General features: G+C 39.3%; 1 protein-coding gene and 1 long non-coding RNA gene across 2 annotated transcripts; both read left to right on the forward strand.

Annotated features, from left to right (window-relative positions):
• The first annotated feature begins 44 nt into the window (after positions 1 to 44).
• Positions 45 to 4090, forward strand: LOC139969248 (uncharacterized). The gene is made up of 3 exons (XR_011793684.1): positions 45 to 321; positions 1096 to 1239; positions 3984 to 4090. It is a non-coding gene; the product is annotated as an uncharacterized lncRNA (long non-coding RNA).
• Positions 4091 to 5643: 1553 nt separating this feature from the next.
• LOC139969272 (uncharacterized) lies at positions 5644 to 16842 on the forward strand. The gene is made up of 10 exons (XM_071974188.1): positions 5644 to 5656; positions 6040 to 6182; positions 6759 to 6989; positions 7721 to 7839; positions 9658 to 9738; positions 10508 to 10606; positions 11032 to 11187; positions 11896 to 11955; positions 12842 to 12915; positions 15679 to 16842. The coding sequence occupies exons 1-10, from the start codon at positions 5644 to 5646 to the stop codon at positions 16185 to 16187; spliced, it is 1485 nt and encodes a 494-aa protein (XP_071830289.1). The 3' UTR covers positions 16188 to 16842.
• Positions 16843 to 16898: the final 56 nt, after the last annotated feature.

Raw genomic sequence — 16898 nt, forward strand, 5'->3', positions numbered from 1 at the left:
AGGACCAATGTTGATGTTTTCTTTTTCTTTCTTTTTTTAGGGGAACACTTTAATTTCAACGTTGACCCCGTGACCGGTGAACTACTGAATTCTGCCTGCATCGATGCTGATCTGGGAGAAACTTCATACACATTCAATTTGGTAGCTTATAATTATCCATCCACCTCTATCCAAAATGGAACGCTCAGTTTGACGTTGAATATTCATGATATAAATGACAACCCACCGAATCTTGTTAACTATGGCAAGAAGGTTTTAGAAAGAGAACTTATTACTCCAGGCGAACAACTTTTCAATATTACTATTTCTGATAGTGACTTGGTAAGGCAAATTCCTCTCTTTATAATTTTTACTTAAATATGCTCCCGATTTTTTTTGCAAAGGGAGGAATTTCATTTTTTATGCAACATGTTTTGTTTAAACATATTGCAGTGTACCAACGTATGAAAGAACAGTGCAGAACATCTTCCCATATGCTTCTTTTCTTTTCAAGGTAATCACCTTTAAAATTAATGGATGTCTGGCGAGTCCTTCAAAGCAAATTTGATGACGTTTAATTCGTTTTGTTCATTCCCAGCTTTAACTGGTAATCCAAAGTCAATGTTCAAATCTAATAAGCTGTGGCAAACAAGTTTTCAAAACAAGCGTCGGTTTCTTACATAAAAAAATGCATCCAATTATAAACTGGTACGGTATATCATTTGTCCATGAGCAAATGTGTGATCTTTTATGAACATGAACATTAGAAACGACCAAACGAATCATGATTTAACTTTGATTTGTATGTGGCGTTGAAGCCTGTTTAATACCTGTAGCATTTTTTTGCTAAACTTTAAGGTCCAGCACAGATAAACCTCACGTGTTCTGTCATTTCAAAAAATCTCAAATTGTGGGGTTGTAATGGAACCTGTACTTGCTTTGTTTAACATTAAACTTTATTTTAGCCTATGAAATTATCCCTTATAATCATCTCAACAAACACTAAGGTTTCACATTTAACTTTCGAAACATTATTTGTTAACCTTTGTCCTATCAGTGTATAACTCTTCTAATTTTGCTTTTGTTGTTTATTTTTGCTCTTTTCATAATGTAAAGACGGAGGAGAACAGAGTCAGTTCCTCATTATGCAGTTTCCATCCTCGCTCCGCATCTGATATTGTGCAATGTATTGTAAGCGGAAATGACGTCATCGTCAATACTAAGGAAGATGCTGTTGTGACGGAAGACTTGGATGTAATGGTAAAGAGGCTTGCAACCTCGTTGGTAGTTCACAAAATATCGCACAAGCTAATTCCCTTTCCCTTTCCCTTTCCCTTTCCCTTTCCCTTTCCCTTTCCCTTTCCCTTTCCCCTTTCCCCTTTCCCCTTTCCCCTTTCCCCTTTCCCCTTTCCCCTTTCCCCTTTCCCCTTTCCCCTTTCCCCTTTCCCCTTTCCCCTTTCCCCTTTCCCCTTTCCCCTTTCCCCTTTCCCCTTTCCCCTTTCCCCTTTCCCCTTTCCCCTTTCCACTTTCCCCTTTCCCCTTTCCCCTTTCCCCTTTCCCCTTTCCCCTTTCCCCTTCCCCTTTCCCCTTTCCCCTTTCCCCTTTCCCCTTTCCCCTTTCCCCTTTCCCCTTTCCCCTTTCCCCTTTCCCCTTTCCCCTTTCCCCTTTCCCCTTTCCCCTTTCCCCTTTCCCCTTTCCCATTTAAACTTGTTTCTGATATGGGATCGTTTTTATTTGGTTTCTTAAGGGGGCGCAGAAGAGGTGGCGACGGTCGGGGGGGTGGACTTAGAACCCATCGAGAGCGCTTTTGTTCAGATTTAACGACGTAACGGCTTACTAAAATTTGGGAGCAATATTGTTGAACTCAAGTGGGGCAGATACCACTCTGCCCAATTAGTTATATTCTGGTAACGGATTGTACAGCCAGCTAGTAGTTTGATCAATGAAACAACACTAAATTCGTAACAGTATAATCACCCTCTTTGCCAGTCAGTAGACACAGCTCAGACACTAATACTCCTTTACGGGAAAATCCCTTTGTTGCGCTTATCACGTTTCAATCTATTCGAATCCAACTACCCGGCGAATTGTCAAAATAGCAGATATGTATCACTACTATCTGCATAATACACGTACTATACTACTATATAGTGTTAATGTACACGTACTAAACTGTACACGTAATTCTATCCTTCTAAATAGTGTCTCACTCGTTAGTAAGGCAATTCAAACTCGAGAATTGTACTCAAAATGCTGTTTTTTTTAAGTGCTAACCTTTTAATGCGATTGTACACAGTAAATTCTACTTATCAGTCTAAAGGAACTATCTCTGTGTGTTAACAAACACATCCTATCGAAAACCCTCTTCACGCAATGATACATTTTACGATTGACAAGTACGAACATTATAGGCCACCGTAGATACATCGTTTTCGTACTATTCATTTCGATTTTAGATGTTATAATTGTCACGTAAATTTCAGTTTCCATTATTGTCTTCCATTTGAAAGATATTATAAACAAATGCTCAATACGTAAATTGTCCTTAAAGTTCACGAATGTGGAGATTTATGGCTGCAAATTTGTCATTTGTAAAGTGCGGTAGGCTAAACTTTCCGTTTAGTGTTACACCATAACATTAGGTCCAGTGAAAGCTAATTTACTGCTGTGACGGGCATTCTTTGCTACGCCTGATCGCTCAATAAAATCTACGGTAGCCTGTAATCACCAAAACTGTTCCATTGCAGTTACTTCTTTGTTTCTATTGCAGTGAGGAGGGTGGAACCGTAGTACTAACCGGGAAAATAAAACAAATGAAAATTAGCGTAGACGGGGAAGTGGGGGGGGGGGGAAGGGGGGGGGAAGTAATTGATCGGACTGGGAGAAGTGTGGGTAGGGGAACGCAAGTACCTTCCACAGACAAGATGATAATATCAAGGGTGCATATAACCAGTTTTACGTACGAAATGGATGTGAATAGACCAGAACATGATAGTACGAATATCTTTGTGTGGTCATGTTTTCAAGAATTCCCCCTCCCTAGGCCCCTGGGTATTGAGAAGCAAGCACTAAGGTAGTGAAAAAAGAGGGAAGTAAACAAAAGATGGGTGAATAGGGAGGGGAATCGACAAAGGACGATATGAAATCCTGACAAAAAGCAGAAAGGGTTGAAAAACTTGTATTTGTATAATTGCATTAAGGGGGAGGGGAGGGGGAGGGGAGGGGAGGGGAGGGGAGGGGGAGGGGAAGGGGAGGGGAGGGGAGGGGAGGGGGAGGGGAGGGTAGGGGGAGGGGTTGGGGTTGGGGTGCTGATTTAGTGTGATTGTTGGTATGACGCAAGGCGTTACACAAGTCAATGGTCTGTCGTATGATAATGCCTTGTAGTGGTCATTATTGTCCGGCTTTGTAAAGTTGGAACCCTTCCCAAATACTTACTTAATCAGAGCTATCAAAGTGGGTTCCTTGATCCTCACCCCACACCCACGCCACTCCTATCTCACTATTGCAAAAAGTGACCTCGGTAAACTCAACCTTTTCCGTTCTCACCGTAGCCAGGTTCGTAACAGTAGTACTCTGTGCGATTTTTCAAACACTTTATGAGAATTAAACATGATCCATTAGCTTCCGCAAGTGGTGTTGAGTTGGGGCAGTGGGTGGCGTGGGTTAGTGGGCGTAAGTTAATACTGTAAGGAGTTGCCTCAATGCCAGGAATGTTAAAATGTATACTTTGTTTGGCAAATTATAGGTCATTGTCTGTATATATTTTATATGTTACCATCGGTAAATATTTTTTCCTTGTCCTTGTCCTTTGTCCTTTGTCCTTTGTCTTTTGGCCTTTCCCCCTCCCTTCCACCCGTTCTTCCCTCTTTCCATCCCCACACGTCCGACACTTCACCTTTCAGCTGAGATTTTGATTACGTTACTAATATACGTTCATATTATGGGTGCCCCGCCATTAATGTTACAATCGCAAATTTATATTTAAGTTTGTTACTCCCCTTCAGATTACTGTTACTGCCAGAAATATCGAATCCCCATTCTTTACAACGTATGAAGACTTTCAACTGGTAGTTACACCGACCGATGTACCCATCATCTTTGATAACCAAATGTAAGCCACTTTATTTTCCTCGTCATTTTATTTTTGGTTGTACTGAGAAAATGTATACTTTATTCCATATTTTACTATTAATATTGTTTGAATTGGGTTAATCCATATCTATCATAGCGATATAGGCCTATTTTCGTTAATCTGCTCTTCTTATATTGATACATAATTGTGTTAATTAAATAAGTGTTATATATTAACAAGAAAATGTTGGACTTGAACAGAGAAACATTTCTGGTGATGACATAATTGGATCTATTGTTTTAATGCACTGCATATATACATGTATGTCCCGGTATACCAACAGTTAAAAACACACTGTATTAATATTTATTATATCTATGTTTTGGCTGGTCAATTACGTAGGCACGGCATATCGATTGCATCACCCAACCCCTCTCCACCGCCCCCACTCCACCCCCACTCCACCACCCCACTCCCTCCCATCGCCCCCATCATCCCACTCCCTCCCCCATCCTCAATAAGACTCCCTTCCCATTCTGTGCCACATATATTCGTTCTAAGTAAGTTGACCTATTTCTCATTGTTTTTCGTTCTGCTTCTTGTTTGTGTGCTGAAACAGTGTGTATATAACTGAAGGCTACAACACTGGACGGTTTTACAACCCCATTGTCACGGAGAGGAATTGTCTGAATTTCAGTGTTGAAACTGAGAAAGGTAAACTAACATGTGTAATCTTTTGAAAATATATAATTTTTTTTTTTTTTTTGGGGGGGGGGGGGGACTTCCATTGAAACTTGGTATTTTGATGCTTGTTAATAGGAAATACAAGGTCTGACGTAAGCATGCACTGGCCATGGGTGGTGGGCGGTGGAGAAAGGGACAATTAGACCCCGTTATAAGCCTATATAAGAAAGCGTTACTGTGTCATTTGCCTGAGTTGCACCTCCCATATCATTCGATATCAAGAGAAGGGAGGAGTTGGGGTGGGGTGCGAGGGGGTGGGGGAGGAAACCGTATGGAGAAGGACGTAACCGTGGAGAAGTATGGAAGGCAAATATAGGGTAAAGGGTAAACATGTCTATAGATGAAGATATGAAAGGAACCAATACACATAGCAGGGAATCTTAACTTCTCCCTATAGTGTTGTCAGTACACCAGTTAATAGACCCCACCACACATATAGCAACTTCCAATACAACAGAAAAGTAACGAATCCACTAAAAAACGGATACGAATAATACATACAGAATGCTACATTTCACTTTGTAAGTTTTTAAATAATTGTAATATAAAGCTTCAACTTTCAACTTGCTTTAATTTGAGTTTTACTAATTTTTCGTGAAAACAAATATGATAATATAATGCCGAAGGTTGCGTGATAACTTTGACATTTCATTTCTGTTAGACATATTTAGTATCGTACCGGGTAGAGGCAGCACTTCCACGATTGTTTCTGTTCAACTGCTGGACTTTGAGGCAGCAGTTCAAACATATCATGTTGAAGTGTTGGTTCAAAAGGGCATCGAAACTTCCGACGGTTGTGATCCAGTTGGAGGTAAATAATACTTCCTTTAAGATTTAAAGAGGAGGGGATGTGGCTTTACAGTAACCCCCCCCCCCCCCCCCGTGAAGACTACCGCTCCCTATTCCCCATATACCAAACGTCACAAGTAACAGGCCCGTGTATTGTGCCCCTCCTTAAATTGTTGTCCAAGTCAGAATTCTTGGCTAATATGGGGCATACCCCTCCCTCTTTAAGGAACGAACACTATTCGTTGTCCGTACACTCACACAGAGACCTAGTAACAACGATTTTATCCCCCTCTATACTAGTGTTTTAACTTAAATGTTGAGAATTATTCTTATTGCTCGTAATGATTTTATTATTATTATTATTGTTTTTTTTTTTGGGGGGGGGTCATATTTTCATGCTTTCCATATACTTAATATTTGCAACTCGGAAAATGCCAACCTTCTCTGCTCTGTAGTGAACGATTCCGCTGTTTTAACTGTTTACGTCATCGATGAAAATGACGAGCCCCCTCAATTTGTGGTTTCCACCGGCTTTCTCTATGAAGCGGTATTCTTTGATGCAGCCGTTCACAGTGTCGCTTTTAACTTGGCTGATCAGGTAACTTTTTCTTGCATTATTTCTCCAGTGTTAAAAAGTCATACTTACGTGAAAAAAATACATTCTATTCTTACAAATAGTTTTATCTGTAATAAGATCATAAAGATTCTCACCATTAATGATAATTTTTTTGGAACGCATCCATTTCTTTCCCGTTTTGTCTTGAAAATTGGCTTTAACTTTCATATTCCATATAAGAGCCTCCTCGCATGAAAATGTGTAGCCTGCCTACAAGCGTTTACCATAGTATTAGCAATAAATATGCTAGATAAATGAGATAATGGTTACTCATATCCAAACTTCAATGAGCATGTTTCCACCCAAATGTTTAACTGAGAACCCTCAATATTGACAACAACTAAATATGAAAGAAACCTCCAGCAACGAACTTTTGCCAACTTTAAGCAATTTTTGTAACATTTGAGGACATTAGTGATACTGATGAATTTAAAGTGTGTCGAGGTGACGTCATCAACATGTTTTATTTGACTTATTGTAACATGCCAAGCGTTATTAGTTCTCACCCTCTCTCCCACCTCTCATTATCTCTCTCTTCACCTCTCTGTTATCTGTCAGGCCCAGGATGGAGACAGAAGTGCATCTTTGGAGTTCACTTTGGAACTTTTGGAGCAATTCAACTCCACGCATCATCAATCCAACCCTCTCACCTGTCGTAAGGATGGCACAGTGTTTCTGAATAACAATTTCATCTTATCCGAAAAAGATTCTAGCGTAATGTTGTACCGTGGAATAGTTACAGACGTCAATACGGAACAAAATACAAATTTTAGTTCCATAAATGTGAAGGTACGTTCAAAGTTACTCTATACAGACAGAACTGAGGTTATAGTCATGGCCAACAGTAAGCTCCCAACCCCATCCTCTTCTTCCTCATCCTCACCCCTTCCCTGCCTCGTTCCTCTGTCAAATACCGGTACCCTTATATATTTTCTGTTCACCCTTCCATCCGCCCTACTCTAACACTGTCTTTACCCTGTCCTCTTTTTCTTGCCCTCTGATCCTCTGAACAACTGAAAATTTCCTCGTATCGTATAGTGCATCCCGTTAGTAAATACTATTTACTTCGCCAATGTACTCTTTTACCTGTCTACCACTCAACCTCTGCGATTTCCTATCTACGAAAACTACTACTGGAACGTTTCAGCACTGCGCCCTCACTATGGGCACCGCCCACTTATTACATGGGCACCGCCTACTCAACCCCCCCCCCTACCTCTAATCTACCATTCCGAAGACTTACACGCATTTCTTGAAATATATTGGAATATTATATTGGGATATTTCAAGTTTTTTTCCCGAATTTGCTACATTTGATGATCGTTTCTTGGACTTTCTTACCTGGAATCAAGTTCTATCACTCTTTGGCGAATAAATGATCTTCACTAAATAAAATCTTCACTAAATGAAATCTTCTTTAATGATACGTAACTCAGCTAGGCACATATACGAATATATTTGACGTCATTTGCTTGCATTGTAAACGTTATCATAATTTTGATTCCATCTTCTTCAAACAGTTCGGAATCCTTGGTTGGGATAACATTCTCATATTCAAGTCACGTGGTTTGAACTCGGACGATGACGTAAGAGTTAGACGTCAGACTACATCGACCGGTCTACTTGAAAGAATAGAGAAGTCAATCTTTAACTATTTTGTTTGTTACTGTCAGTTTCGATTAATGTCAATTATTTCATTTCAATATACAACAGCAAAGGCATGACAATACAAAATAATATTGAGGGAGCAGAATGAAGCAGAACAAAGACAGAAATGAATGCTGGGACCTAGTCAGTGGGAGCTTAAAACTAGAATATGATTTATTTAAGCCAAAGCTTTAGAGTTAATCATTCTTTACAAAAAGGGGAATAAAGGAAGAAGTAATTAAGAAATGTTAAATGTCTTGATTGCTCCTTTAAGGCTAAATCAAATATTAAGTATTCCAAGCCAAAAAATCCTGAGGTTTACAAATTAACATACCTCTCCCAGCAAATCTCCTTTAACTTAATCATATAAAACTACGTAGCACCAAAGGATTTAACCCAGCACCACTGGTTGATAACAAACTTTTTCTAAAAAACATTTCTTCCAAAGCAATGAACATTTAACGTTTTCGTATGGATTTCACGTGGCTGCTGGAGACTCTGTATACTCCGTGGTTCAGCCACTGTATGATTGGTGAGCCTCTGATTGATGTAAACATTTCTCAAAACTTTAAAGTGGCGCAAAAATACAGTCTGCACCGGTACCAGTGATTGAAGGGTCTACAAAAACTTAGAAAAAAATAATTCCGTTCCATATAATCATCTTTTCAAATAAATTTCCACTGAAAGAGAAAATGAGTTTTATGAACATACCAGGAATTTGAAGGAAAAAAAAAGAAAGCAAGGTAAATTCAACAATAATTACGAACAGGCTTGTATTTGACAAAGTGTAACTTCTCGCATTCATGCAAATACTTTTAACTAACTTTTTAACTGCTAAAGATTTCATTATATGGTTGTATGCATTGGTGTCAAAAAATTTGTTTATGCTTTGAGAAAGTCAATTTACTTTGACCATGGGGGCTATTACGTAATAGTGGCGGAGTCTGACTAATTAATCTCTTGAACAGAGACCCTGCCAGCGCCGTAACACCTCAAGTTCAAAGTGTCAGTATAAACATGTGTCTAGCCGTATATTTGCATAAACGATTAAGGCGGATTGAGAAAACGATGAAGGTTTTTATAGTCCGAGTCAAGTCCAAGGCCATATCAAATGAGTTCACAATTAGTACTTGTGTCTACGGTAACTTTTCACACCCATAAACCCGATTAAAAAATGTGCACAGCCCGAACAGTCGCTTCCAGGACGATAGAGTGAACCGCATTTACATGTACACACGTCCTCTGAATCTAGAGAGGCAATTGAGATGATGTGCCAAGGACGTGTATTATTCTAAAACAAAAATTAAAAACATTATAAGCATAATTTTTCAGTCTAGTATAGGCCCGGAACGCCATGTTTTACACAATATTAGGGAACATATCACTATGTCAGGCAAAGTTACAATTTAACATCAACATACCAATATTAAAGTCAACATGTTATTTATCAATACCAGCTAATCAGAAACAGAATTACCATATTAGAACTCGACATCAGCATGGCAGCAATAACATTAACAGTTTCAACTCTTGAATTTTCGGGTTTCAACCTATCGGCTTTTAGGATGGTGCCATTCGTTTCAAAATTTGTCACGATATAACAGTGGATTTAGCCTCTATAGTTCAGGCAAAGTGTGTATCACCCCCCCCCCCCATCCACCCCCCCGATCAAGTGTATAGGGCTGGTAGACTGAATGGTTATTTGCATGGTAGGGTTAAAGTCAAGTATACCAGGGTCATTTTGGTACTAATGAAAGCAACCACCATTATGGAGCGTTGTAATTTTTTTTCATCCTGTTTACCTACACAGATGTCGAGAAGATGGCCAGGTGGGTTGGTGGGATGAAAGTGGGCAGAGCTTATTCAAAATTGAAAGAATTATAGTCCAAAGGTAAGAGGGACTCTTTTAAAGGAATTTTCCTTGCCGTCGTTTGTTGCACGGAGAGGCTATCGGGTGGGGGGAAATGCGGGGTTGGGGAGGGTATACGTCAACACTGCAGTATATAATTTAAGTCAGAAAACTATTGTACTGAATATTTGACATATATATCAACGTTTGGAGATAAGAAGAAAAGAACAATGAACAAATTTCTACGGATGCCATGTAGCTATAAGAACTACATTGCCGTGTTATAGATTCATTACATGGGTTAATTATCCGACCATCCCTTTACCCTGTATAATTAAACTAAACTAAACTAAGCACCGTCTCCTCCTCCTCAAAGAAGGAGAAAAAACCCAGCGTCATATTATGTTCCTCAAGCCCTCAATCCCCCTCCCCATATAGAAACTTTTCGTAATGCACAGGTTTCCTGATAGTACGAGTTATTGTGAAGCCCACATGTGATACGCATTCGATGACGCAATGAAGACAGAACAATTTCACGGGTCCTAGTCAAGGTTGGGTAGGGGAGTGAAATGGTTACAGACCCGGGGCCTGGGTCAGTTGGCCCGCAACATATTGAGGGCCCGAAGAAATGTGGGAAAATAATTGTTGTATCCTCTTGTCCATATATATACTGTGCCACTGTCAGTCTATAGATTCTGCAGTAAACATATCGGAGTAGGCAGAGACTCGGATACAATTCGATTTTATAGAGGGGCGATATGAGCAAAGGCATTTATATGATGTGTATAGTAATTGTTCTTGTCTTTTACAGTGATGAGACATTCGTCTGGATTTACGGTATCAATTCGAGCAGTGGACTATTCATGAATAAACATGAACTTATGGAGACACAATCTATACAGTCAGAGATGTAAGTATAACTATGCAATAATCATTATGACCAATTTATCTGTATTAATTCAGTCGATTTTCACATACTAAAAATATATTAATTCCTAAACATAGTGCCATGAATATTTAAATTCAATGATACTATGTGGTTTCATGACATCAGAGGAAAGGGTATAGCCAAGACTCGAGGTTTGGCAAGGGTCTTCTTGAACCACTGTACAAGGTGCTCCGGATTTAATTTATTCCAGTTTTCCACTATTTTGGTTTGCACTAACACTTTAGCTGCAAACATAATTTTGCCTAAATCTAGGTCTCAATTCTTACTCTGCAGCGATGCATATGCCATTACTTGTGTAACTTCAGAAGGAATGCAGACACATTAAAAGAAAAATAATTTCCCATTGACAATGTTTTAATCAAGGAGTTTTCTTTATGTTTATATAGTTTAGAACGTGAGTGCAGATTAGAAGAAGTCAAGGTCACCGAGAGACGTTCTTTCTTGACGTACCCATTACATATCTACGCATTCATTTTAATAGCAGCTATCCTATTGGTCGGTGCAGTTATTATGATTATTCATCTGCATTGCTCTTGGAACCAGTAAGTTTCAAATATAAGAAAACAAACTGAGCTTGTTATTATTAAAACCGCCAGGAAAATATCGGTACAGTTTAGCGGGAATTCAAATTTTTGGGCCAAAATTCAAATGCAAACCGTCAAAAGAGAGATTATATAGGCCTAGGTTTGATTAAAATTCGTGTAATTTATTCTCTCCATATCTCAAATTAATATCACCCTTCTCATGCTACAAAACATGCAAAGAGAAAATAAAAAATAAGAGGTAACTTTTAGCACGACTGCATTATAGTAATAATATTGTAATATTTTTTGCTAAATGCCATGAATGTTTGTTAGTGTCGCAACGGAAGGAATCCAAAAAAGTATATGCAAAATGCTGATTATAAATGAGCGGTACGTTCAGTTTTAAAGAGCATAGCCTATATCAAGTAATACACGACAAGGTAGTTATATAATTACGTGTATAGACCGTGCCTGATGAGTATATGAATTTAATCTCTGAACTTTCTCCCCTTGCGCAACTCCACCCCACCCCCTCTTCCCAGCCCCTCCCCCTCAACAAAAACCCTTGTTACGCCAATACAAGCGTATTGTCACACAGGTGCACGTTTTCCCTTCCTCACAATTATAAACAAAATAAAGCCAGCAAAGTAAAAGTAATAATTTAATTAAATTCATTTCATTGATGATATTTTTAAAGTTTATAACGCAATCGTTCTGGTCTTACAGGTATCTAAAAGAAAAAAATAAAATGGAGGAACGCTTTGGATTCACTCCTGTTATTGAAAAGTAAGTAAGACGAAGTTTGATGAAGGTTCATTAATTAGGGTGTGTCAATGTTACTAGATCTTCCACGCGTGATGTAAATAATGCTAACAGACCTGAGTTCTCCCCAAAGCCCCCCCCCCCCTTACCTCCATCCCTTTTAATGTGACTCCTTGTAAACAATCATTTGTTCGTTCCCTTTCTATCTGACTTCCATGGACAAACTTATCCACACAATTGACACCATCCCTAGCAAATAGCGATAGGAAATAGTCTTGCTTTTGAATTACCCATAGGTAAAACTGCAGTATGAACTGTTTGCACGAAACTATAGTGAGGGCGGTATGGAAGAACTTAGCATGCACAGACTCCGGCTGTGTGATCTGATTAATTCACTTTGGCTTTGAGTATACAACGTTTTTGTATGTTGCCGTGTTGGTCGACTGTAATTGTAATAGTAATTAAAGACTTTTAGATCCGCGTAATAGTAATTGCCGAATTTGTAGTCCGTGTTCCCCCGTTACAATTTTTCAAGGTCGATAAGAGTGACTCCATATAGTTTTCCCTTTTGGTAAACCAAATAGATGAGCGCCATCCATTAAAGTGGCTGGACTATTTAGTCTAACGCACAACTCCTTAGTTCTTCAGGGAAACCAAAAATGGGTCATTTTGTTAATGGAAAGGCATTTTCCTACTGACATTTACGCTTACATATACGCCTAATTGTGATCCAAAGGTAATTTTATTATCTTTCTCCTTATATATGCATATTCAATTTCATGTTATAATTTACTTTACACAGCGACGTCAGAATATTGTTATAGTTATTCTTTGTTTTTCTTTCAATAAACAAAACAAACAAAAGACCTTGTAAAAGATCACGCTTCTATAATGCCTCATATATTCACAGTGACGTCAGGAACCCGGATATGGACATGCCTAATTCGTCGTTACCAGAATCCGAACAAACATCAAGATCAGCAGGTTCGTTTCGTTATTTAAATAAACTTTTAAAAGCATAATTCACTCTATTAAAGGTAGGAGATGACAATGTGGGGAGGGTGGGTGGGGTGGGGTGAGGGGTCACTTTGGAGTCCAGTTTGAGAGCACGATTCTAATTTCTGATATATAATCTATCTTCATAAGAGGCCTATAGACCTTTACGAGACTTCAAACCATGTGGATACACGTTTACTCTATATGCTAGTTCATTAACTTCATGAAGCTTTCAAGTTTCATATCAAAATACTGAAATGGAATCGACTGTTTTGCAATTTCTCAATAAGTTTGTTGAGTACCGGGTGATGACTGGTAAAAATCGGTCCAGGTTTGCAGGCCCGACGAGAGGGGCGGGTCAAGGTGCATGCAGACTCCGAGCCAGAGGTTAATGAGGGGCCCGGAAAATACAGGATAAGTAAATAATAATTTATATTCACATTTCCATAATGTGCTTGAGGAAAACAGCCGGTGAGATATTTTTGTTCAGAGCATCCCAACGCCATTGTAAGTTTGGTAAAATTGCTCGGACCAAAGGCAGAAAACTTTATAATATGGCGATTTTGATATGAATGTTAATCTTGTTTGGTATCTCTCCGTACTGTCCAGTTAAACTTAACATTTGACCTTCGTTTATACATGTCATGGCACCTCTGGAGATCATATCAGGGGAATACTATTACTGTACAGGCGCGTATCCAGGATTTTCTAACCCGGGGGGCGCGAAGTACTATCTAAGCGGAGCGCCACCATCGGTTGGCGCGGAGCGTACAAGAAAATTTCTGGTTTTGATACCCCCCAGATCACCGGAAATGGCACTTATCGGGCTTGAAAATGACCAACCAGATGTACACTTTTGCCTGATAACCAAGTATTTCCCAAAAGTTTTTTTTTCCATCCATAACCTTTTTGAAGATTGTCACCAGTCACACACCATGTTCGACCTCATTGCATGTCCTATGGATCATTGCTTTTGTAGGTGGTTCTACGTCACCGCCCACAATATCCGAAAGCCCCACTTTTCAAGGTTTTAAGCCCATTATTTGTTAAGAATTTGAAAATTCACATTTCTCGTGAATAAAATCACTTCAAAACATACCCATAATGTTGCACAAAATTCAATCTATGGACAACCAATATAGAAAAACCTCCTTCAACCCCTAACAGACAGGTCAAAATTGCACGAGTAGAGGAAAGTATGATGAAGAATGTTGCTGAGGAAATTTTCGAAAATTCCGACACAGTTAATTTATTGGTGTACATATATTAAAACCTCTTATAATGGCTATTATAAAACTTGGTTGAAGGAAACGAAAAATACCAGATATTTCCGATATCAGGTATATCGAAACCGAACACTACACACATAGGCGTAGGTCCCGTAACCAAATTTTTCCCACTTTTTCGGGCACCTACTGAAAGAAAAATAAATAGCAATGAATAGCTTAAAAACTATCTCCTTGGTAATTAAAATAAAGGTCTAAGCTTGGCCGACATTACTACTGTAAAAGAGAGTTTTGACATAAGACATTTGGTTGTTTACATTAGCATCCGGCGGTATAATGTGCAACTTTCACGGACCGTAAGGTACACTATGCCATGCAATGTAATGACCGATGCTTGCTTATATGATATTGGCATCGGTATGTTGAACGCGCGCTTCGCGCGGGCAAGTCATTACAGCCCCCAAATCCAATTGGGCTCCTACGCCTTTGACTACACACATAGACAGTTTTTGAGGCTGTTCATCGTGGAACATGCATGCATTGCTCACTGATATGATGTTATATATGCTCTTTGCTTTACAAATTCGAACAGGCGTGTAGCGAGTAATTGCCAAGGGAGGGGCGAAGCCTGTAGGCAAAATATCTAAGAGAAGCGCCACCATGAGTTGGCGCGAAGCGTACATTAAAAATTTTGGCCGAAAATGCCTCCCAGATCGCTGGAAATGACACTTTCCAGGCCTTGTAAGTTGCATCTAAGCATTGTATATTTTGAAATTACTAGCGATGTCATAAAGAAAATTTGCTAGGGGGGGGGGGGCGGTCGCCCCCTTCCCGAAATGCGTCATGTTCTTGAACTCGACTCGGTCGAGTTCAAGACCAGCCACAGTTGGTTCCATATAGCACAATTGTACAATTTTTTAAGGCGTCCATACACACACACGCGTTATGATAGACCATATATAGTATTTATATAGACACATTAGTGAGAGAGGAAAAATAGAAACGTCAAAAATGGAGTTGTCGGTGTAATGGGTAGGGTGAGGCGCACACCCCCTCCGTAATCCTTGATCTGTCACTGGCTACCCTGTGTATATAATAGGGATCAGCGCTTTAACTATGACTATACATACATACATACATACATACATACATACATACATACATACATACATACATACATACATACATACATACATACATACATACATACATACATACATACATACATACATACATACATACATACATACATACATACATACATACATACATACAACTATGACTGTTCCTCTTTCTCTTCCCGAGGCCTTGGCTATCTTCTACTCCCTCCTTTTCTCCTTTTTCTCTCTTTTTTTTCTTTTCCCTTCCTTCCTCTCCTCCTTTTCCTTTTCCCCCCTCCTTTTCCCTTTTTTCTTCTCTTTTTTTCTCTCCTCTTTTCCTTACCAGGGGGGCGCGCGCCCCCAACGCCCCCCCCCCCTGGATACGCACCTGCTGTAAACCGCTTCTTAATGTACTATTTTCACAGTTCCTCTCGAAACATTCGCCTCTACCTCAAAGCGACGAGATCGTCATGGTGATACGTTACCACTGGTTACGAAGACAGAAGCATCTGATAATTACGCTCATCTTGCCAACAAAGACAAGACCAACTTGGCCACGGCGAACAAGGAACATAAGCCACATAGACTCCAAAGTCCAGTCGTTTGTTTGAAGAAAAATCAATCAATGAGAAGCAACAGCTTTGGTAAAGATGTTTTGTTGAATGGAGACGAGTCTTCGACGGACCCAAACTTTGGCGGCGTCGATGGTCCCATGAATACCGACGACCCCGATAACCCAAGGCTTGGCGCTCAGAGGGCGTACGTGGCCGGAAGTGACAACGGGGTAGGAGGCACTCTGAGCAAGGAGCTTCAACTCCCTGCACGGGGTCACAATTATCACCATGAAACCAGCGAGACGTTGGAAGAAATCAGCTCAGTGATATCTGATAACATCTATGAAAGCGTAGATGGGGACTTTCAAACACAACTTTAAGATATGACACTAATTTAAACGATCTTTTTTTTTTAAGTTATAGTAATTTACTGTCAGTTTATCCAAATTTCGTTATATCTTTATATAATCGCGTTTCTGCCTTAAATATATGTCCCATTTAATAATGGCGTTTTTATGTACCGAAAATATAAATTACTTCTACGCAATGATCCGGAAAATAAAATTTGGGTCTAAGTCCTCCTCTGATAAATTATAGAACCTTCGGAAGGCTTGTAGAATAATATGTGGTTTGGTCACAATCTTGATCTGTTCTTGCGTCTAGTTCACGAATATCACGTCCATGCATGGCGTTGTATACAGTGCCATACAGAGTCACCGTAGCCGCGTCGCCAAAACGTCCGCGACTGTATATTTATCTTACCAGCCGCTATAAGATCTATCTACATCCCTTGGTAACTTCAGACGGCGGGATATTTCATAAAATCGACTAAGTAACAAGTTTATGGTTATCGCAGTCTGTTCAAGAGGCTGCGAAAAGAAAGTTTGAGGCTCTCCCACTAAAATTAGTGGGGTCTTATAAAACTTAAATATCATAATGCAATAAATAATATTTAAAACAATTGATATAAGTTGAATTATTATTATTATTATTATAGTTAAAAGTGTGTAAATGAACACAAAATGAATTATTAGGCTCTGTGAGAGAATATTAACAATAAATGAGTAAGTTGCACCCCTTCAAATAATGGT

The sequence above is a fragment of the Apostichopus japonicus genome, chromosome 6 (genome assembly GCF_037975245.1).
Source record: "Apostichopus japonicus isolate 1M-3 chromosome 6, ASM3797524v1, whole genome shotgun sequence".
Lineage (NCBI taxonomy): Eukaryota > Metazoa > Echinodermata > Holothuroidea > Aspidochirotida > Stichopodidae > Apostichopus > Apostichopus japonicus.

Coding starts and splice junctions, on each gene's coding strand:
- LOC139969272 (XM_071974188.1), top strand. Junction 6,990..7,720: donor TTAGTTCCATAAATGTGAAG/GTACGTTCAAAG, acceptor TTCTTCAAACAG/TTCGGAATCCTTGGTTGGGA. Junction 11,188..11,895: donor CTGCATTGCTCTTGGAACCA/GTAAGTTTCAAA, acceptor CTGGTCTTACAG/GTATCTAAAAGAAAAAAATA.